At 45.2% G+C, this 16,758-nt stretch overlaps 1 protein-coding gene across 1 annotated transcript in view; it reads right to left on the bottom strand.

Annotated features, from left to right (window-relative positions):
- Positions 1-4,216, bottom strand: part of LOC141107443 (uncharacterized) — a 111,456-nt gene extending 107,240 nt beyond the window's left edge. The window contains exon 1 of the mRNA XM_073598167.1: positions 4,084-4,216. Coding sequence (XP_073454268.1) covers positions 4,084-4,156 — 73 coding nt within the window. The 5' untranslated portion in view covers positions 4,157-4,216. The remainder of the gene's footprint in view (positions 1-4,083) is intronic.
- Between the last annotated feature and the right edge of the window lie 12,542 nt (positions 4,217-16,758).

Here is a 16,758-nt window from a genome sequence, read left to right as displayed (position 1 = left end):
TGAAAAGGTACTGGAGAGGTCGGGGCAGTTATAATCTTGAGATTTTTTAAAAAAACACAGATTTTTACATACTGTCCCTGGTTTTATTGAGGCTGACAACCCTGATGGGGCCCCTTAGTGGCATGGGGCCCTCGGGCAGTGCCCGAGAGCCCAAATGGTCAGTCCGCCCCTGGGTGAGGGTTAAAGTTAGGGTTAGCAGTAATTGTCATGGATAGTTTTCTCTCCGTTATGTTGCATACACACGAGTGGACTTGCCAACGGGCTAAACTTCGTCGGCATTTCCAACGGAAAGATTTAGAACATGTTCTATATCTGAGTCCGTCGGAAATGCCGACAGAAAAAGTCCGATGGGGCATACACACGGTCGGAATGTCGGACCAAAAGCACCCCTCGGACTCTTTCTGTCGGGAAGTCCGGCCGTGTGTATGCGGCATAACTCTTATGCCCCGTACACACGATCGGACTTTCTGACAACAAAACCGTGGAATTTTGTCCGAAGGGCGTTGGCCCAAACTTGTCTTGCATACACACGGCCACACAATTGTTGGCCAACAATTACGAACGTAGTGATATCACTTGAAAAAAAAAGCTTTTGAAAATTCGTTTGCAATAACTCCATCAGTATCACCAGCAAAGCAGCTTCATTATTATCCCATTAAAGAAGAAGAGAATTGTGCTATGCATTTATAGATTTCATAATTTGCCACGTCACGAATTTTAATTCTCCATTACGAACGCTAGTTTACAAGACCGACCGCTTCTGCTTCTGAGCATGCGTGGACTTTTGTGCGACGGACTTGTGTACACATGATCGGAAAGTCCGACAATGAAAATTTGTTGGTGGAAAATTTGAGAACCTGCTAGCCAACATTTGTTGGCTGGAAAGTCTGACAACAATTGTCCGATGGAGCGTACACGCGGTCGGACTTTCCGCCAACAAGCTCACATCCAACATTTGTTGTCGGAAAATCCGATTGTGTGTACGCGGCACTACTCCTCTAACACTAATGCTCGGTTCACACAGGGGCAACACGACTTCAGCGGTGACTTGCAAAACTACTTCTGTGTAGAAGTCAATGCAAGTCGCCTGAAGTCGCCCCAAAAGTAGTGCAGGAACCTTTTTCTAAGTCGGAGCGATTTGAGTCGCTCCTGTTAGAACGGTTCCATAGTACAGAACGGGATGCGACTTGTCAGGCGGCTAAGTCGCCTGACAAGTCGCCCCTGTGTGAACCGAGTGTAAAATGTAACCCTAACCCTAACATGTGACTTTGAACGCATAAATGTTCCTATACTACATTTTTATACAACTTTGATGCTACTTGAGTGCCAGAGAGTCACAACAAATTTGCATTCCATGAACAGATATAGTAGTTTCTTATAAGTTAAAAACCAATGCAAAACACATCAAAAACGCAACACTTGGTCCATTGAAGTCTATTAAACACAAAACGCAATCTGCTGCAGGAAAAAAAAAAAATTCCCTGACCCTTTCTAAAAAAAACACACCGGCTCAAAACGCACAGATATGAACTAGATCCATAGAATATTATGTTAAATGGACTGTTAAATGTTAGGGGATAGGGATAAATGTTATGGTTAGGGTTAAATGTTAGGGTTAGGGTTAAATGTTAGGGGATAGGGTTAAATGTTAGGGTTAGGGTTAAATGTTAGGGGATAGGGTTAAATGTTAGGGTTAGGGTTAAATGTTATGGGTTAGGGTTAAATGTTAGGGGATAGGGTTAAATGTTAGGGGTTAGGGTTAAATGTTATGGGTTAGGGTTAAATGTTAGGGGATAGGGTTAAATGTTAGGGGTTAGGGTTAAATGTTAGGGGGTTGGGGTTAAATGTTAGGGTTAGGGTTAAATGTTAGGGGATAGGGTTAAATGTTAGGGTTAAATGTTAGGGTTAAATGTTAGGGGGTTAGGGTTAAATGTTAGGGTTAAATGTTAGGGGATAGGGTTAAATGTTAGGGTTAGGGTTAAATGTTAGGGGGTTAGGGTTAAATGTTAGGGGGTTAGGGTTAAATGTTAGGGTTAGGGTTAAATGTTAGGGGATATGGTTAAATGTTAGGGGTTAGGGTTAAATGTTAGGGGTTAGGGATAAATGTTATGGGTTAGGGTTAAATGTTAGGGGTTAGGGTTAAATGTTAGGGTTAGGGTTAAATGTTAGGGGGTTGGGGTTAAATGTTAGGGTTAGGGATAAATGTTATGGGTTAGGGTTAAATGTTAGGGGTTAGGGTTAAATGTTAAGGGATAGGGTTAAATGTTAGGGTTAGGGTTAAATGTTAGGGGTTAGGGTTAAATGTTAGGGGGTTGGGGTTAAATGTTAGTGTTAGTGATAAATGTTAGGGGATAGGGTTAAATGTTAGGGTTAGGGTTAAATGTTAGGGCATATGGTTAAATGTTAGGGATAAATGTTAGGGTTAGGGTAAAATGTTAGGGTTAGGGTTAAATGTTAGGGCATATGGTTAAATGTTAGGGGTTAGGGTTAAATGTTAGGATTAGGGTTAAATGTTAGGGGTTAGGGTTAAATGTTAGGGGTTAGGGTTAAATGTTAGGGTTAGGGTTAAATGTTAGGGGTTAGGGTTAAATGTTAGGGGATAGGGTAAAATGTTAGGGTTAGGGTTAAATGTTAGGGAATATGGTTAAATGTTAGGGGTTAGGGTTAAATGTTAGGGTTAGGGTTAAATGTTAGGGGTTAGGGTTAAATGTTAGGGTTAGGGTTAAATGTTAGGGGTTAGGGTTAAATGTTAGGGTTAGGGTTAAATGTTAGGGTTAGGGATAAATGTTAGGGTTAGGGTGAGAGTTAGGGTCAGCAGTAATTGTTAGGGTTGGCATTCTAACCCTAACAAGTACTTTTAACTCCAACCCTAACTCTCCATCTAACCTAACCCTAAATCTAACTATATCCTTTAACCCTAACCCTTGCCATTAAATCTAACCCTAAACGCAACACTTGGTCCATTGAAGTCCATTACACACAAAACGCAATCTGCTGCAGGAAAAAAAAAAGTCGCTGACCCTTTCTAAAAAAAAACACACCAGCTCAAAACGCACAGATATGAACTAGATCCATAGAATATTATGTTAAATGGACTGTTAAATGTTAGGGGGTTAGGGTTAAATGTTAGGGTTAGGGTTAAATGTTAGGGTTAGGGTGAGAGTTAGGGTCAACAGTAATTGTTAGGGTTGGCATTCTAACCCTAACAAGTACTTCTAACCCTAACTCTGCCTCTAACCCTAACCCTGAATCTAACTTGAACATTTAACCCTAACCCTTGCTCTTAAATCTAACCCTAAACGCAACAGTTGGTCCTTTGAAGTCTATTACATGCAAAACACAATCTGTTGCAGGAAAAAAAAGTCCCTGACCCTTTCTAAAAAAAACACACCAGCTCACAGATATGAACTAGATACATAGGAAACCATGTTAAATGGACTACAAAATGCATAGTTGTGAACCAAGGGTAAGGTCGGGCTCACACATGCAAATTGGATGTGGGTTTCCTCGCATCCAATTTGCATGACAGGAGACTATGACTGGCTCTCTATAGAGGCGGGGGGGGGGGGGGGGCGGCCACGGAGCAGATTGCACAAGGGACCTGTGTGTCTTTGGCTCCATTTTAGGTCCGAATTCAGGCACAAATTTGGGCCTGATTTGTCCCTGAAACAGAGAAGAGGGACGCACCGGACCCCCTGCTGTGAGCCGCATCCGTCAGAAGTGTGAACCCGATCTCAAGGTGGATGTAGGCACAGGGAGTCCTCAGCATTGGTGTACAGGATTAGAGTGCTCCATAGACTATAGAACCTTGAAAGCCACCGGTCTACTCTACCATGTATGGTGCACCCCAAATACATAATACCAATAACGCCGTTATACACACAGTCCAGCATACTGAACACGTTTTTATGCAATGTACAGAAATGTTCCTTGCAAGCAGAACTTTGTCTAACCTGGACTTTCAGAATAAACTTCCTCTCCTTTTGTTGGGAGTCCATCGTACCCAAATCCTTCTTGTGAAGACCCTCAAACTGACACCATAAGAAAAATCCAGAATACATCATAAACAACATTTTTACTTACTGGAGGAATCGTATAAATAAAACATTCCGAAAAGCAATAGACCTCCGCAGGCAGCAGATTGCCAGAACCCCATCGCTCTATCATGAGATTCTCCTTTCCTGGGAAAATCGCACGGGTGGAAAAAAAAAAACCTCAGATTCCCAGTACAAGGAAATGTATCAGTCTTTATAATTAAGACTCCAATAAACCCCACCCTATCGCATATTACAGGTGTAATTTTAGGGAGGGATCCCTTGATAAGGGCATGGTATCGTCATTGAGTAAATACAATACAATGGCTTTTTATGTACAATCAGTGTTTTTTTAGGCATTTACAGATAGAGTTTTTTCAACGGTGCGAAAAGAATAAAGAGGTAAGAGTAAAGAAGTAAGAGTAACGAGGTAAGAGTAAAGAGGTAAGAGTAAAGTACATAAGAGATGATATACAATAGAAGGTATGTACTAGTTACATTGCAATATCAAACATCATTACGGGTTCATTCACCATACACGGTATTTAGTTAGCAATACTATGTTTGTACAGGTGAAATCACAAAAAATATTACCTAAAACGAAACACATTATAAATATTGGTATAAAACAAACATTCTTCTGCGGTTTAGTAGATATGATTAGGTAAAACACCATAATCCCAAAATAGTATTTTATAAATAGTAACAGGAAGAAAAAATAGCGATTAGGAGAGAAAAGAGGAGGAAATAGAAGAGGGGGTACATTTAAAAAAAATAAATAAAAAGGGGGGAGGTTTATATATACCCTCAGCGGCCAATTTTTTAGGTAACCTGTTCAATTGCTTAGTTAGGCTCGATTCACATCTATGCATGTTGCTTTTCAGCGTTTCTGCAGTGCTTGCCGCGTTTTTGGACACGCGTTTTTACCGCGATTTTACCGTGATTTTGCCGTGATTTGCGTTTTGCTGTTTTTTTTTTTTAACACTGTAAATAGCTGGTTGCTAAGGAAGGGGTCGGGAAGCCGGCCGCTGCGTGCTTAACAACCGATGAATCATCAGTTGTCAGCGGGCTTCCCGCTGAATGTAAAAAAAAAAAGAATTGCCGGCTAAAAAAAAAAAAATCGAGAGAAAAAACAGCGTGGGGTCCCCCCCCCGGTCCATACCAGGCCCTTGGGTCTAATATGGATTCGGAGGGGACCCCAAGCCAAAATTTTTTTTAAAAATGGCGTGGGGGTCCCCCCAAAATCCATACCAGACCCTTAGCCGAGCATGCAGCCCAGCAGGCCAGGAAAGGGAGGTGACGAGCGAGCGCCCCCCCCTCCTGAACCATACCAGGCCGCATGCCCTCAACATGGGAGGTTGGGTGCTTTGGGGCAGGGGGGCTCTGCACCCCCACCCCAAAGCACCTTGCCCCCATGTTGATGGGGACACGGGCCTCTTCCCGACAACCCTTGCCCGGTGGTTGTCAGGGTCTGCGGGCGGGGGGCTTATCGGAATCTGGAAGCCACCCTTAACAAGGGAGCCCCCAGATCCCCCCCCATGTGAATGAGTATGGGGTACCCATTCACTAAAAGAAAAGTGGTGTAGTGTTAAAAAATACAGTAGACAGTTTTTGACAAGTCTTTTATTAAAAATCTTCTTCTTCTCCTCCGCTTCTTCCTCCGGTCTTCCTCCATTTTCTCCCGCATCTTCATCCTCCGGTCTTCTCCCCCTGCTTCTACTTCCGTTCTTCTTCTGTCTTCTTTGTTGGGTGTTCTTCTTCCTCTGCCGCCGCTTCCGCCAATGACAATCCTCCGATGCTGCGTCCCTCTGCTCTGTCAGCGCCGATGTCCTGCATTTCTTAAATAACGATGGGGGGCGTGGCAATCGGATTGTGTCATCCGGAGGCCATGCCCCCTTGTGACGTCACCGCCCGGGGCATGCTGGGTCCATAACGTCACAAGGGGCATGGCCTCCGGATGATGCAATCCAATTGCCACGCCCCCATCGTTATTTAAGAAATGCAGGACATCGGCGCCGACAGATCAGCGGGACGCAGCATTGGAGGAGGGTCGTCGGCGGAAGCAGCGGCAGAGAAAGTCGAACACCGGACAAAGAAGACAGAAGAAGAGCGGAAGTAGAAGTAGGGGGAGAAGACCGGAGGATGAAGATGCGAGAGAAAATGGAGGAAGACCGGAGGAAGAAGCGGAGAAGAAGAAGATTTTTAATAAAAGACTTGTCAAAAACTGTCTACTGTATTTTTTAACACTACACTACTTTTTTTTAGTGAATGGGTAGGGGTACAATGTACCCCATACTCATTCACATTGGGGGCTTGTTAAAGGGGGCTTCCAGATTCTGATAAGCCCCCCGCCCGCAGACCCCGACAACCACAGGGCAAGGGTTGTCAGGAAGAGGCTCTTGTCCCCATCAACATGGGGGCAAGGTGCTTTGGGGGGGCGCAGAGCCCACCCTGCCCCAAAGCACCCATCCCCCCCATGTTGAGGGCATGCGGCCTGGTATGGTTCAGGAGGGGGGGTGCTCGCTCGTCCTCTCCCTTTCCTGATAGCTGATGACTCATCGGTTGTTAACGACGCAGCGGCTGGCTTCCCGGCCCCCTCCTTAGCAACCAGCAACCAGCTATATACAGTGTAAAAAAAAGAAATAAAAAAAAAAACGCAAAACGCAAATTGGGGTAAAATCGCGGTACAAACGCCGTACTTGCGTTTTGGATACGGGTCCATTGACAGCAAAACGCTGCATTTTGCAGGGGGGAAAAAAGTCCCCGACCCTTTCCAAAAACGCAGAGGCACAAAAATGCATTGATGTGAACATGTTCCATAGGAACCCATATTAAAAAATTTCCCTGCATTTCTGCAAAATGCAAAATGCATCAAAAAACGCGTTAGTGTGAATCAAGCCTTACACAAATTCCTAATCAGCCGATCACATGACAGCAACTCAATGCATTTAGGCATCTAGATGTGGTGAACCGAGCATCAGAATGAATACTCACTATTCTCACACTGAATCTGCTCTCCGCCAATCAGGAAGCGGGTCCAAAACCCATTTCTCGATTGGCCGAAAGGAGAAATAGGGGATTTAGGTGGCATTGAACGTGGGATGGTTGTTGGTGCCAGACAGGCTGGTTGGAGTACTTCAAACACTGATGATCTACTGGGATTTTCACGCACAACCATCTCTCGGGTTTACAGAGAAGGGTCTGAAAAAGAGAAAATATCCAGTGAGCAGCATTTGTGTGGAGGAAAATTCCTTGTCAGAGGAGAATAGGCAGACTAGTTCTAGATGATAGAAAGGCAACAGTAACTCAAATAATCACTCGTTACACCCGAGGTATGCAGAATACCATTTCTGAACGCACAACACATCAAACCTTGAAGCAGATGGGCTATAGCAGCAGAAGACCACACCGGGGGCCACTCCGGTCAGCTAAGAACAGGAAACTGAGGCTACAATTCACACAGGATCACCAAAATCAGACAATAGAAGATTGGAAAAACGTTGCCTGGTCTGATGAGTCTGGATTTCAGCTGCAACATTCAGATGGTCAGGTCAGAATTTGGTGTATATAACATGAAAGCATGGATCCATCCTGCCTTGTATCACCGGGTCAGGCTGGTGGTGGTGGGGGGTGTAATGGTGTGGGGGGATGGGGTATCACCGGTTCAGACTGGTGGGGGTGTAATGGTGTGGGGGGTTATTTTCTTGGCACACTTTGGGCCCCTTAGTAACAACTGAGCATCATTTAACCACTTGCCGAGCAGTCGCCGTCATTATACTGCGGCAGGTCAACACATTCCCGCGAGCTGTCGTAGCTATACGTTGGCTCCTTTAAGCAGGATGGCAGGCGCGCACACGCCGCCGGAGGCATGTGCCCGCTGCACTGCAGGGGGGGTGCCGATGCTTGTGGCTAATGGTCGCGAGCGATGGCGGGCACAAGAGGCAGGACAGGGACGTGTGTAAACACACAAATCCCTGTTTTGTTCTGTGAGGAGTGACAGATTGTATGTTCCTAATAGCTAAGTACCATGATCTGTCACTTCCTCTAGTCAGTCCCCTCCCCCTGCAGTTAGAATCACCTCCCGGGGAACACAGTTAACCCCTTGATCGCCCCCCAGTGTTAACCCTTTCACTGCCAGTGACATTTTTACAGTAATCAGTGCATTTTTATAGCACTGATCGCTGTATAACTCAATCGTCCCAAAAATGTGTCAAAAATGTCCGATGTGTCCGCCATAATGTCGCAGTCATGATAAAAATCGCAGATCGCCGCCATTCCTAGTAAAATAAATAAATAAATAAATAAATAAAAATGCAATAAATCTATCCCCTATTTTATAGACGCTATAACGTTTGCGCAAACCAATCAATATACGCTTATTGCAATTTTTATTACCAAAAATATGTAGAATAATACATATCGGCCTAAACTGAAGAAAAAATTTGCTTTTTTTTAAAAAAAAAATAATGGAGTTATTTATTATAGCAAAAAGTACAAAATATTGTGTTTTTTTCAAAATTGTCGCTCTTTCTTTGTTTATAGCGCAAAAAATAAAAATTGCAGAGGTGATCAGATACCACCAAAAGAAAGCTCTATTTGTGGGAAAAAAAGGACGTCGATTTTGTTTGGGTGCAACGTCGCACGACCGCGCAATTGTCAGTTAAAGCGACGCAGTGCCGATTCGCAAAAAGTGCTCTGGTCATTGAGCAGCCAAATCTTCCGGGGCTCAAGGGGTTAAATGCCACGTCCTACCTAAGTATTGTTGCTGACCATGTCCATCCACATGTCACAAAGCTCCAATCATCTCACCCCTGGACAATGAGGTCCCTGCACTCCAATGGCCTCCACACTCACCACATCTCATCCAATAGAGCACCTTTGGGATGTGGTGGAACGGGAGATTTGCATCATGGATGTGCAGCCGACAAATCTGCAGCAACTGCGTGATGCCATCATGCCAATACGGAGCAAAATCTCTGAATGTTTCCAACACCTTGTTAAATCCAGTAGCGGCTGGTGGTAATTTTTTGGGGGGTGTCGGCAAACAGTGCACCTGCATCCCATCCATGGCAATCACCGGCGGCTTCCCCCGCTCACCTCCGCGGGCATCATCATGAGCAGCTTCTCCTTCCCCTGCTCGGCAGCTTCCGTCTCCTCCCTCCTCCTCGGCGGCCAATCAGAACGCTTCTCCTTTCGGCCAATCGAGAAGCGGGTTTTAGACTCACTTCATGATTGGTGGAGAGGAGATTCAGTGTGAGAATAGTGAATGTTCATTCGCTATTCTCACACACCTGGGTGGGCTCCGAGTGCATTCTATTTGGAAGCCTATTAGAGCTTCTGGCTCTAACCGGTGCTTCAAAAAAACACCCCCTACCATTGGAATCCATGCATCCGGGGTCCTGGAAGGGGTCGGACACATGGATGGGGGGGGCGGTGCCCGTGTGACCCTAATGGACGGAGCTGCCCCTGGTTGAATCTATGCCACGAAGAATGAAGGCAGTTCTGAAGGCAAAAGGGGGTCCGACCCGGTACTAGCAAGGTGTACCTAATAAAGTGACCGGTGAGTGTAAGTAATGGTGTTGTAGAACGTTCCTGGAAGGCCCCGAGATATATTGGGTGAGATTTACTAAAACTGGAGAGCGCAACATCTGGTGCAGCTGGGCATGGTAGCCAATCAGCTTCTAACTTCATCTTGTTCAATTAAGCTTTGACAAAAAAAAAAAAAAAACTGGAAGCTGATTGGTTTGTATGCAGAGCTGCGCCAGATTTTGCACTCTCCAGTTTTAGTAAATCCCCCCCATTATGTCTAATCATAAATAAGTAGAAAATGTGTCAGAGATCTGAAAGTAGTCCAATCCAAGGAAAATAGTCAGAACCAAGAGCCTGGAAATAGTTTTGAATTCTATTCTTCTCTATGTATAATGTCTTCCATGGATTTCATCTCACATACCCATTCTGTCATACTGGGAGTATTAGCTATGCACCAGTCTCTTGCCGTAATGGTTTTGAACAGCGGCAAGTCCTTTCAGATAGAACTAAAGCTGAACTTTACCTATAACAGTTTGATGACAATTCATTTTCTTTAACTAAAAAAAAAAAAAAAAATTAACATACATTCCACATTAACCACTTCAGCACTGGAAGATTTAGCTGCTGAATGACCAGGCCATTTTTTGCGATTTGGCACTGCGTCTCTTTAACTGACAATTGCGCGGTCGTGTGACGTTGCACCCAAACAAAATCGACATCCTTTTTTCCCCACAAATAGAGCTTTCTTTTGGTGGTATTTGATCGCCTCTGCGGTGTTTATTTTCTTTATCGTACATCACGGGACACAGAGCACCATAATAATGACTATCTGGTTTATATGCTACCTTTAGGTGATTGGACACTGGCAACCAATAGTAAGAAGGTTCCTCCCATATAACCCCTCCCACACAGGAAGTACCTTTAGTTTTTTGCCAGTGTCTTGAAGGTGATGGTCACGGCTGTGGAAGCTCTTCAAATTCTTCAATAATGTCCCAGTGAGGATGTTATAATCGGATCAATTCGGATGGCATATTAAAGTGGATGGTGCCCGAGCCTTGGTTCAAGAAAAAGGTTTTGCCTGTAATGTGTCCTTTATGGCGCTGGACCCTTGTTATATGGTATTCTTGGTCTATCACCTGCCCAAGGAAACCAGAAGGGTGCCTTACAGGTCCAAGGGTGTGGACCCCGTAACAAAGGGGGACCCGGTCCTTGAAGGTCCTCTGTGGTGCTACCCGCAGTGATGGGGAAAGATTGGGCCTGTTCCAGGCCCTGCAGCGAGGATCGGTGAGTGCTCCCTCTGGAGGCCTAAACTGTATTGCTGTGTTGCTATAACATGTGTTGTTTTACCCAAAATTTTCGTGCCTTATGTTACAAACTGCCGAGGCTGGTGCCTCCCGCATGGTGGCATGTGTGCCAGGCGCGCGCGTGCGTCGGGGATGTGCGCCACATACCCGCATCCGCGTGCGATATGGCGTGCGCGGGGCGAGGAGGTCGCCACGTGCATCGCGGCTTGGCTGTATGATGCCACGAGGTTCCCCGCAGGCGTGCGCAGTAAGTTCCTGGGCATGCGTGCGTCACGTGGTGGTGCACGCATATAGAGGGAAGTCAGCGTCCGCGTGTGTCATTGCTGCTTGTCAGTGTAGGCTTGCAAGAGCCAGGATCCTAAGTGCGGTGGGACACAAGTCTGGGCACGTGAGTTGGGCATTTGCAACACGTTGGAGGTTAAAGGCGGGGATAGTTGCTATACGCTGGGCTCAGCTATATAGCACTAGAGAGAGTATATATATATATATATATATATATATATATATATATATATATATATATTTCCTCAAACCCTGTAAGCAATGTCTTCCAGAAAACGAGGTTCAGGGAGTGCTGCAAGTCCAGGGGTTAAAGTGACTCCTTCAAAAACAGGGGATCAACCTCAGGCTACTACAGCATCAATCTCCCCTGAAAGACCTGCGGCATTTGGCCTGGCTGAGCCATTGCATCTGTCAGGCGTAGTGGCCACTACCAATATCCCTGCATCGGCTTATGTTACTAAGGATGACTTGGCATCAGCCCTAGCTGGCCTTGAAGGCAAAATAGCGGGTATGATTCCCTCAGTAACGCAGGGAGGTAAGAAACGTCATAGATCCCCCTCTCCTGAGCCTGGTCCCAGTGGAGAATCACTAGAGCACCAGGACTCTCTTAGCCAGTTGGGTCTTTGTGATTTGGATCCAGAATGGGCATAGGATTTGGAGGAGGTGGCCGTAAAAGATAGGGAGGAAGCAGAAGCTGAAGAATCTTCGGCGGGGGATTCAGGTTCCGAGGAACTAATGTCGGCTTCCCAATCCCAAAAATTATTCATCCAATCTTTGGCTGAAATGGTGAGAGCAGGATTTAAGTTACCCCCCGTTCAGGGACCGGGACTTTCCTGTTTTACGTTGGGATCCTTGCGGCCTCAGCAAGGTTCCCAGGCATTCCCTGTGCATCTATTATTGGAGCAGGTGATCTACGCTGACTGGGACCATCCGGACAGGATAAATTTGCCTCCAAAAAGGTTTTCCTTTTTATACCCTATGGAGGAAAAATTCAGAAAAAGGTGGGATACGCCTTTGGTTGATGCTGCCATTTCATCAGTGAATAAAAGCTTAACCTGTCCAGTGGATAATGCCCAAGGGTTTAAAGATCTGGCAGATAAAAAGCTGGAATCCTTACTAAGGGCCTCCTTTGCGGTGGCTGGGTCAGCAGTACAACCAGCAGTTGCGGCTATCGGTATTTGTCAGTCCTTGAAGGACCGTTTTAAAAAGTTGGTCAGGAACTTACCTGTTCAGGAGGAATTTTCTGACGAATTGTCAGAACTTCCTCGCGCTTTATGTTTTGGGGTAGACGCATTAAAGGACTCGATCCAGCACATGTCTCGTTTTGCGCTACTTTCAATCCATATGCGCAGAGTCTTGTGGCTAAAGAACTGGTCAGCCGAGATGCCATGCAAGAGGCTACTTGCAGCTTTTTTTTTTTCATGGTGAGCGTTTGTTTGGAGAAGATCTGGATAAATATATCCAAAAGATCTCAGGAGGAAAGAGCTCCTTGCTTCCAGTTAAAAGAAGGAATAAGCAGTCTTCCTTTAAGATCCCCAATGCTCCTGGGACAGGCGCCTCTTCTCCCAACAGGTATCGACGGCCTCAACCGCCTACCTTTAAAAAACCTCAGGGTCAAAAAAGACCTTGGACCCAGAAACCAGCCAAAACCAATTCCAAGTCCTCCTTGTGAAGGGGCGCCCCCACTCTTGCAAGTGGGGGGCAGACTGCGGCGGTTCGCAGACGCTTGGGGAAAATTGGTTCAGGACAGGTTGGTCATTTCCACTGTAACACAAGGTTACAAAATAGAGTTCTGGGATTTTCCTCTGCATCGATTTCTGATATCCAGAGTCCCATCGGACCCAGTAAAAAAGAAAAGCCTATTCCTAGCCTTAAGACAGTTAGAAAGGCAGCAGGTAATTATCGAGGTTCCGCACAAGGTAAAAATTCAAAGGATTCTATTCGAACCTATTCACAGTGCCCAAACCAAATGGGGAGGTAGGGCCCATTCCGGAACTCAAGTCCCTAAATTCCTTTCTAAACGTCCGAACCTTCCGTATGGAGTCGGTTCGTTCAGTAATCGCATCCTTGAGAAGAGAGGATTTTTTAGCATCCATAGACATCAAGGATGCGTGCCAATTTTCGGTCCCCATCAAAGGTTTCTGCGCTTCACAGTAGAGGGGTGTCATTTCCAGTTTGTGGCACTTCCATTCGGTCTAGCCACGGCCCCTGGAGTCTTCATAAAAATTTTGGCTCCAGTGTTGGCTTTTCTAAGGTCCCAAAAGATTCCGGTCGTAGGATATCTGGACGACCTTCTGTTAAGGGACCAGTCTTACTCCACCTTAGTGGAAAACGTTTCAACTACCGTTCACTTCCTGAAGTTCCTAGGATGGATTCTGAATACGGACAAATCAGCCCTTCGTCCAGTTCAGGTCTTGACATATCTAGGCCTAATCCTATATACAACCCAGGAAAGGGTAATTTTGCCTCCCTTAAAGGTCAGGTCCATAGTGGAGCTGGTCCGGGAAGTCAAAAGGGTAGGAAGGCCTTCAATTCGACTGAGCATGAGGCTGCTGGGCAAGATGGTGGCATCCTTCAGCGCAGTTCCTTATGCGCAGTTCCACTCCAGGTTGTTCCAAAAAACTATCCTGGAAGCTTGGAACAAGTCTGTTCAAACCTTGAATCATCCCATGTCTCTATCCCTACAGGTAAAACAGGACCTCTTTTGGTGGTCAAAAACCAACAACTTAAAAGGCGGAAAATCCTTTCCGCCTATAACCTGGAAGGTGGTGACTACGGACGCCAGCCGTCTCGGCTGGGGAGCAGTCTTGGAAAAAGCCTCAGTACAGGGAAAATGGTCCCAAGTAGAAAAGATCTTGCCCATCAATCTGCTGGAAATCTGAGCAGCTCGTTTGACTCTCCTATTCTGGACATCCAGATTGCGGGGGTTTCCGGTCAGAGTCCAGTCTGACAACTCCACGGTTGTGGCATACATCAACCACCAAGGGGGCACCCAGAGCCGGGCAGCCCAAAGGGAAGTAAGTTACATATTAATTTGGGCAGAAAGGCACGTACCGTTTCTGTCGGCAGTCTTTATTCCAGATGTGGACAATTGGCAGGCAGACTACCTAAGTGGTCAGCCATTGTTACCAGGGGAATGGTCCCTTCACCCCGAGGTGTTCCTTCAAATCTGCTAGCCTTGGGGGATGTCAGAGGTAGATCTCCTGGCCTCCAGGTTCAATGCCAAGGTAGACAGCTTTGTATCCAGGACCAGGGATCCACTTCCCGTAGGGACGGATGCATTGGTGATTCCCTGGGATCGGTTTTCCCTAATTTACGCTTTTCCTCCGATCCAGATGCTGCCGCACCTGTTACACAGGATACAGGAGGAACAGAAAACAGTAATTCTAGTGACCCCAGGATGGCCCAGGAGGTCCTGGTACTCAGAGATTGTGAGGATGGCGGTGGAGGACCCGTTGTGCCTCCCATAACGTCCAGACCTGTTGTCTCAAGGTCCCATATACCATCCTTCTTTACGGTCGCTGAATTTGATGGCATGGCTATTGAGACCAGGGTGCTGAAGGACTGTGGTATCAGAGGATCTGTTCTGTCTACTCTGATAAATGCTAGAAAGCCAGTTTCTAGAAGCATTTACCATAGGGTCTGGAAATCATACATTTCCTGGTGCGAGAGGAGAAGATGGCACCCTCGCAAGTATTCGATTGGGAGGGTCCTTGCCTTTCTTCAAACAGAAATTGATCTAAACCTATCTCTAGGGACCATTAAGGGACAAATTTCGGCCTTCTCGTTTTTTTTCCAGAGGCCAATCGCATCTCATTCTTTGGTACGAGCCTTCGTCAAGGGGGTGCTGCACTTAAGGCCGCTGGTTAAGCCGCCTTTATGCCCTTGGGATTTGAACTTAGTGCTATCAGCTCTACAGAGTCAACCCTTTGAACCTATTAGACATATTCCTTTGATCCTATTAACTAGGAAATTGGTCTTTTTGGTGGCCATAACCTCGGCTAGAATGGTGTCAGAATTGGCCGCCCTTTCTTGTCAAGAACCCTTTCTGTTTGTACATCAGGACAAGGTGGTGATGCGACCCCGTCCAGATTTCTTACCTAAGGGGGTTTCCAATTTTCACTTAAATCAGATAGATAAAAGGGTATTTTGCGAGCCACAATGGTATATTGCCTCAAATGTGGAAATCACCTAGCTGCCCGCGCAGAACACGTTTCATATGCCGTGCAATACAATGTATACAAAAGATACGCTGCGCTAAGGTGAAAATATCAATCTGGAGATTATTAATGCATATGAGGTATACTGAAAATAATGCATAAGTGGCTTATCCAGCCACAGCAAGGCACAAAGGATATATATAAAAAAATCAAGTGATTTTAAAGTGCAATGTGTAAATAATATACTAGATGTATACCATTAGAATGAGAGTAGCGATTACTGAACTACTACCTGTATATATATAATGGATGAAAAAATCATTTATATAGTCTGAAATTTACTGTGTAAAAAAAAAATTATAAATAAATATATCACAGTGATAAGTGCAAAATACAACAAAGTGCCAAGTGCCACACAATGAGTGTGAATATCAAATCCAAGATGCGGTACGTGATTATTAAAGTCCAATATATGAAAGAAATGCACATAAAGTCCATAAAAACAGTTGATAAAAAATCCAACATGCGTGCATTAATCTTAGTGCTTAGTGCTCAGAATTCCATGCTCAAGTGCCATCCAGTGACCCCCCGGGGACAGCCGCTCACCTTAGAGCGTGCGACTCAGCTGTGAGACTGAGTCTAAACACGCTTATGAGCCATCCCACGGCTCAGTGATGGAATCCAGATACACAGTTTTCAGCAGCAACTCCACAGTTAGGAATAAAGGAAAAGAAAAACTGGATAGTGTGATATCCTTTATAAATATTTATTAGAATAAAAGCTCCCTACATTAGGGTACTCACATTTGCAAGGTGCGTGAGTGCACCAATCTGATAACAGTCTCCAAATCCTCCTGATGAAGACACGTGACCCTGTGTCGAACACGCGTAGGGGAAGGGCCAGGATGGAGCACGGAGCCTTTCACTCCACTGAGATGCGATGCACAGCTTATCCCTCCTGCCAGGCAAACTTTGAGGCAAACTTTGGAGACTGTTAATTTCATCATCTATTTTCAATTACTGACTTTTATCTAGCGCAGAGTTGTCCTTAGGGTCTTCTTTCTTGTTTATTTTGTACTTTTTGCTATAATAAATATCGCCATTTTTTTAAAAAAAAAAGCTATTTTTTTCTCAGTTTAGGCCGATATGTATATACATATTTTTTGGTAAAAAAAAAATCTCAATAAGCGTATATTGATTGGTTTGCGCAAAAGTTATAGCGTCTACAAAATAGGGGATAGATTTATAGTATTCTTATTATAATATTTTTTTACTGGTAATGGCGGCGATCTGCGATTTTTATCGGAACTGCGACATTATGGCGGACACGTCGGACACTTTTGACACATTTTTAGGACCATTGGCATTTATACAGTGATCAGTGCTATAAAAATGCACTGATTACTGTAAAAATGTCACTGGCAGTGAAGGGGTTAACACTAGGGGGCGA

Source organism: Aquarana catesbeiana, linkage group LG09, assembly GCF_042186555.1.
Source record: "Aquarana catesbeiana isolate 2022-GZ linkage group LG09, ASM4218655v1, whole genome shotgun sequence".
NCBI classification, from domain to species: Eukaryota; Metazoa; Chordata; class Amphibia; order Anura; family Ranidae; genus Aquarana; species Aquarana catesbeiana.
This window is presented reverse-complemented; position numbering and strand designations above follow the sequence as displayed.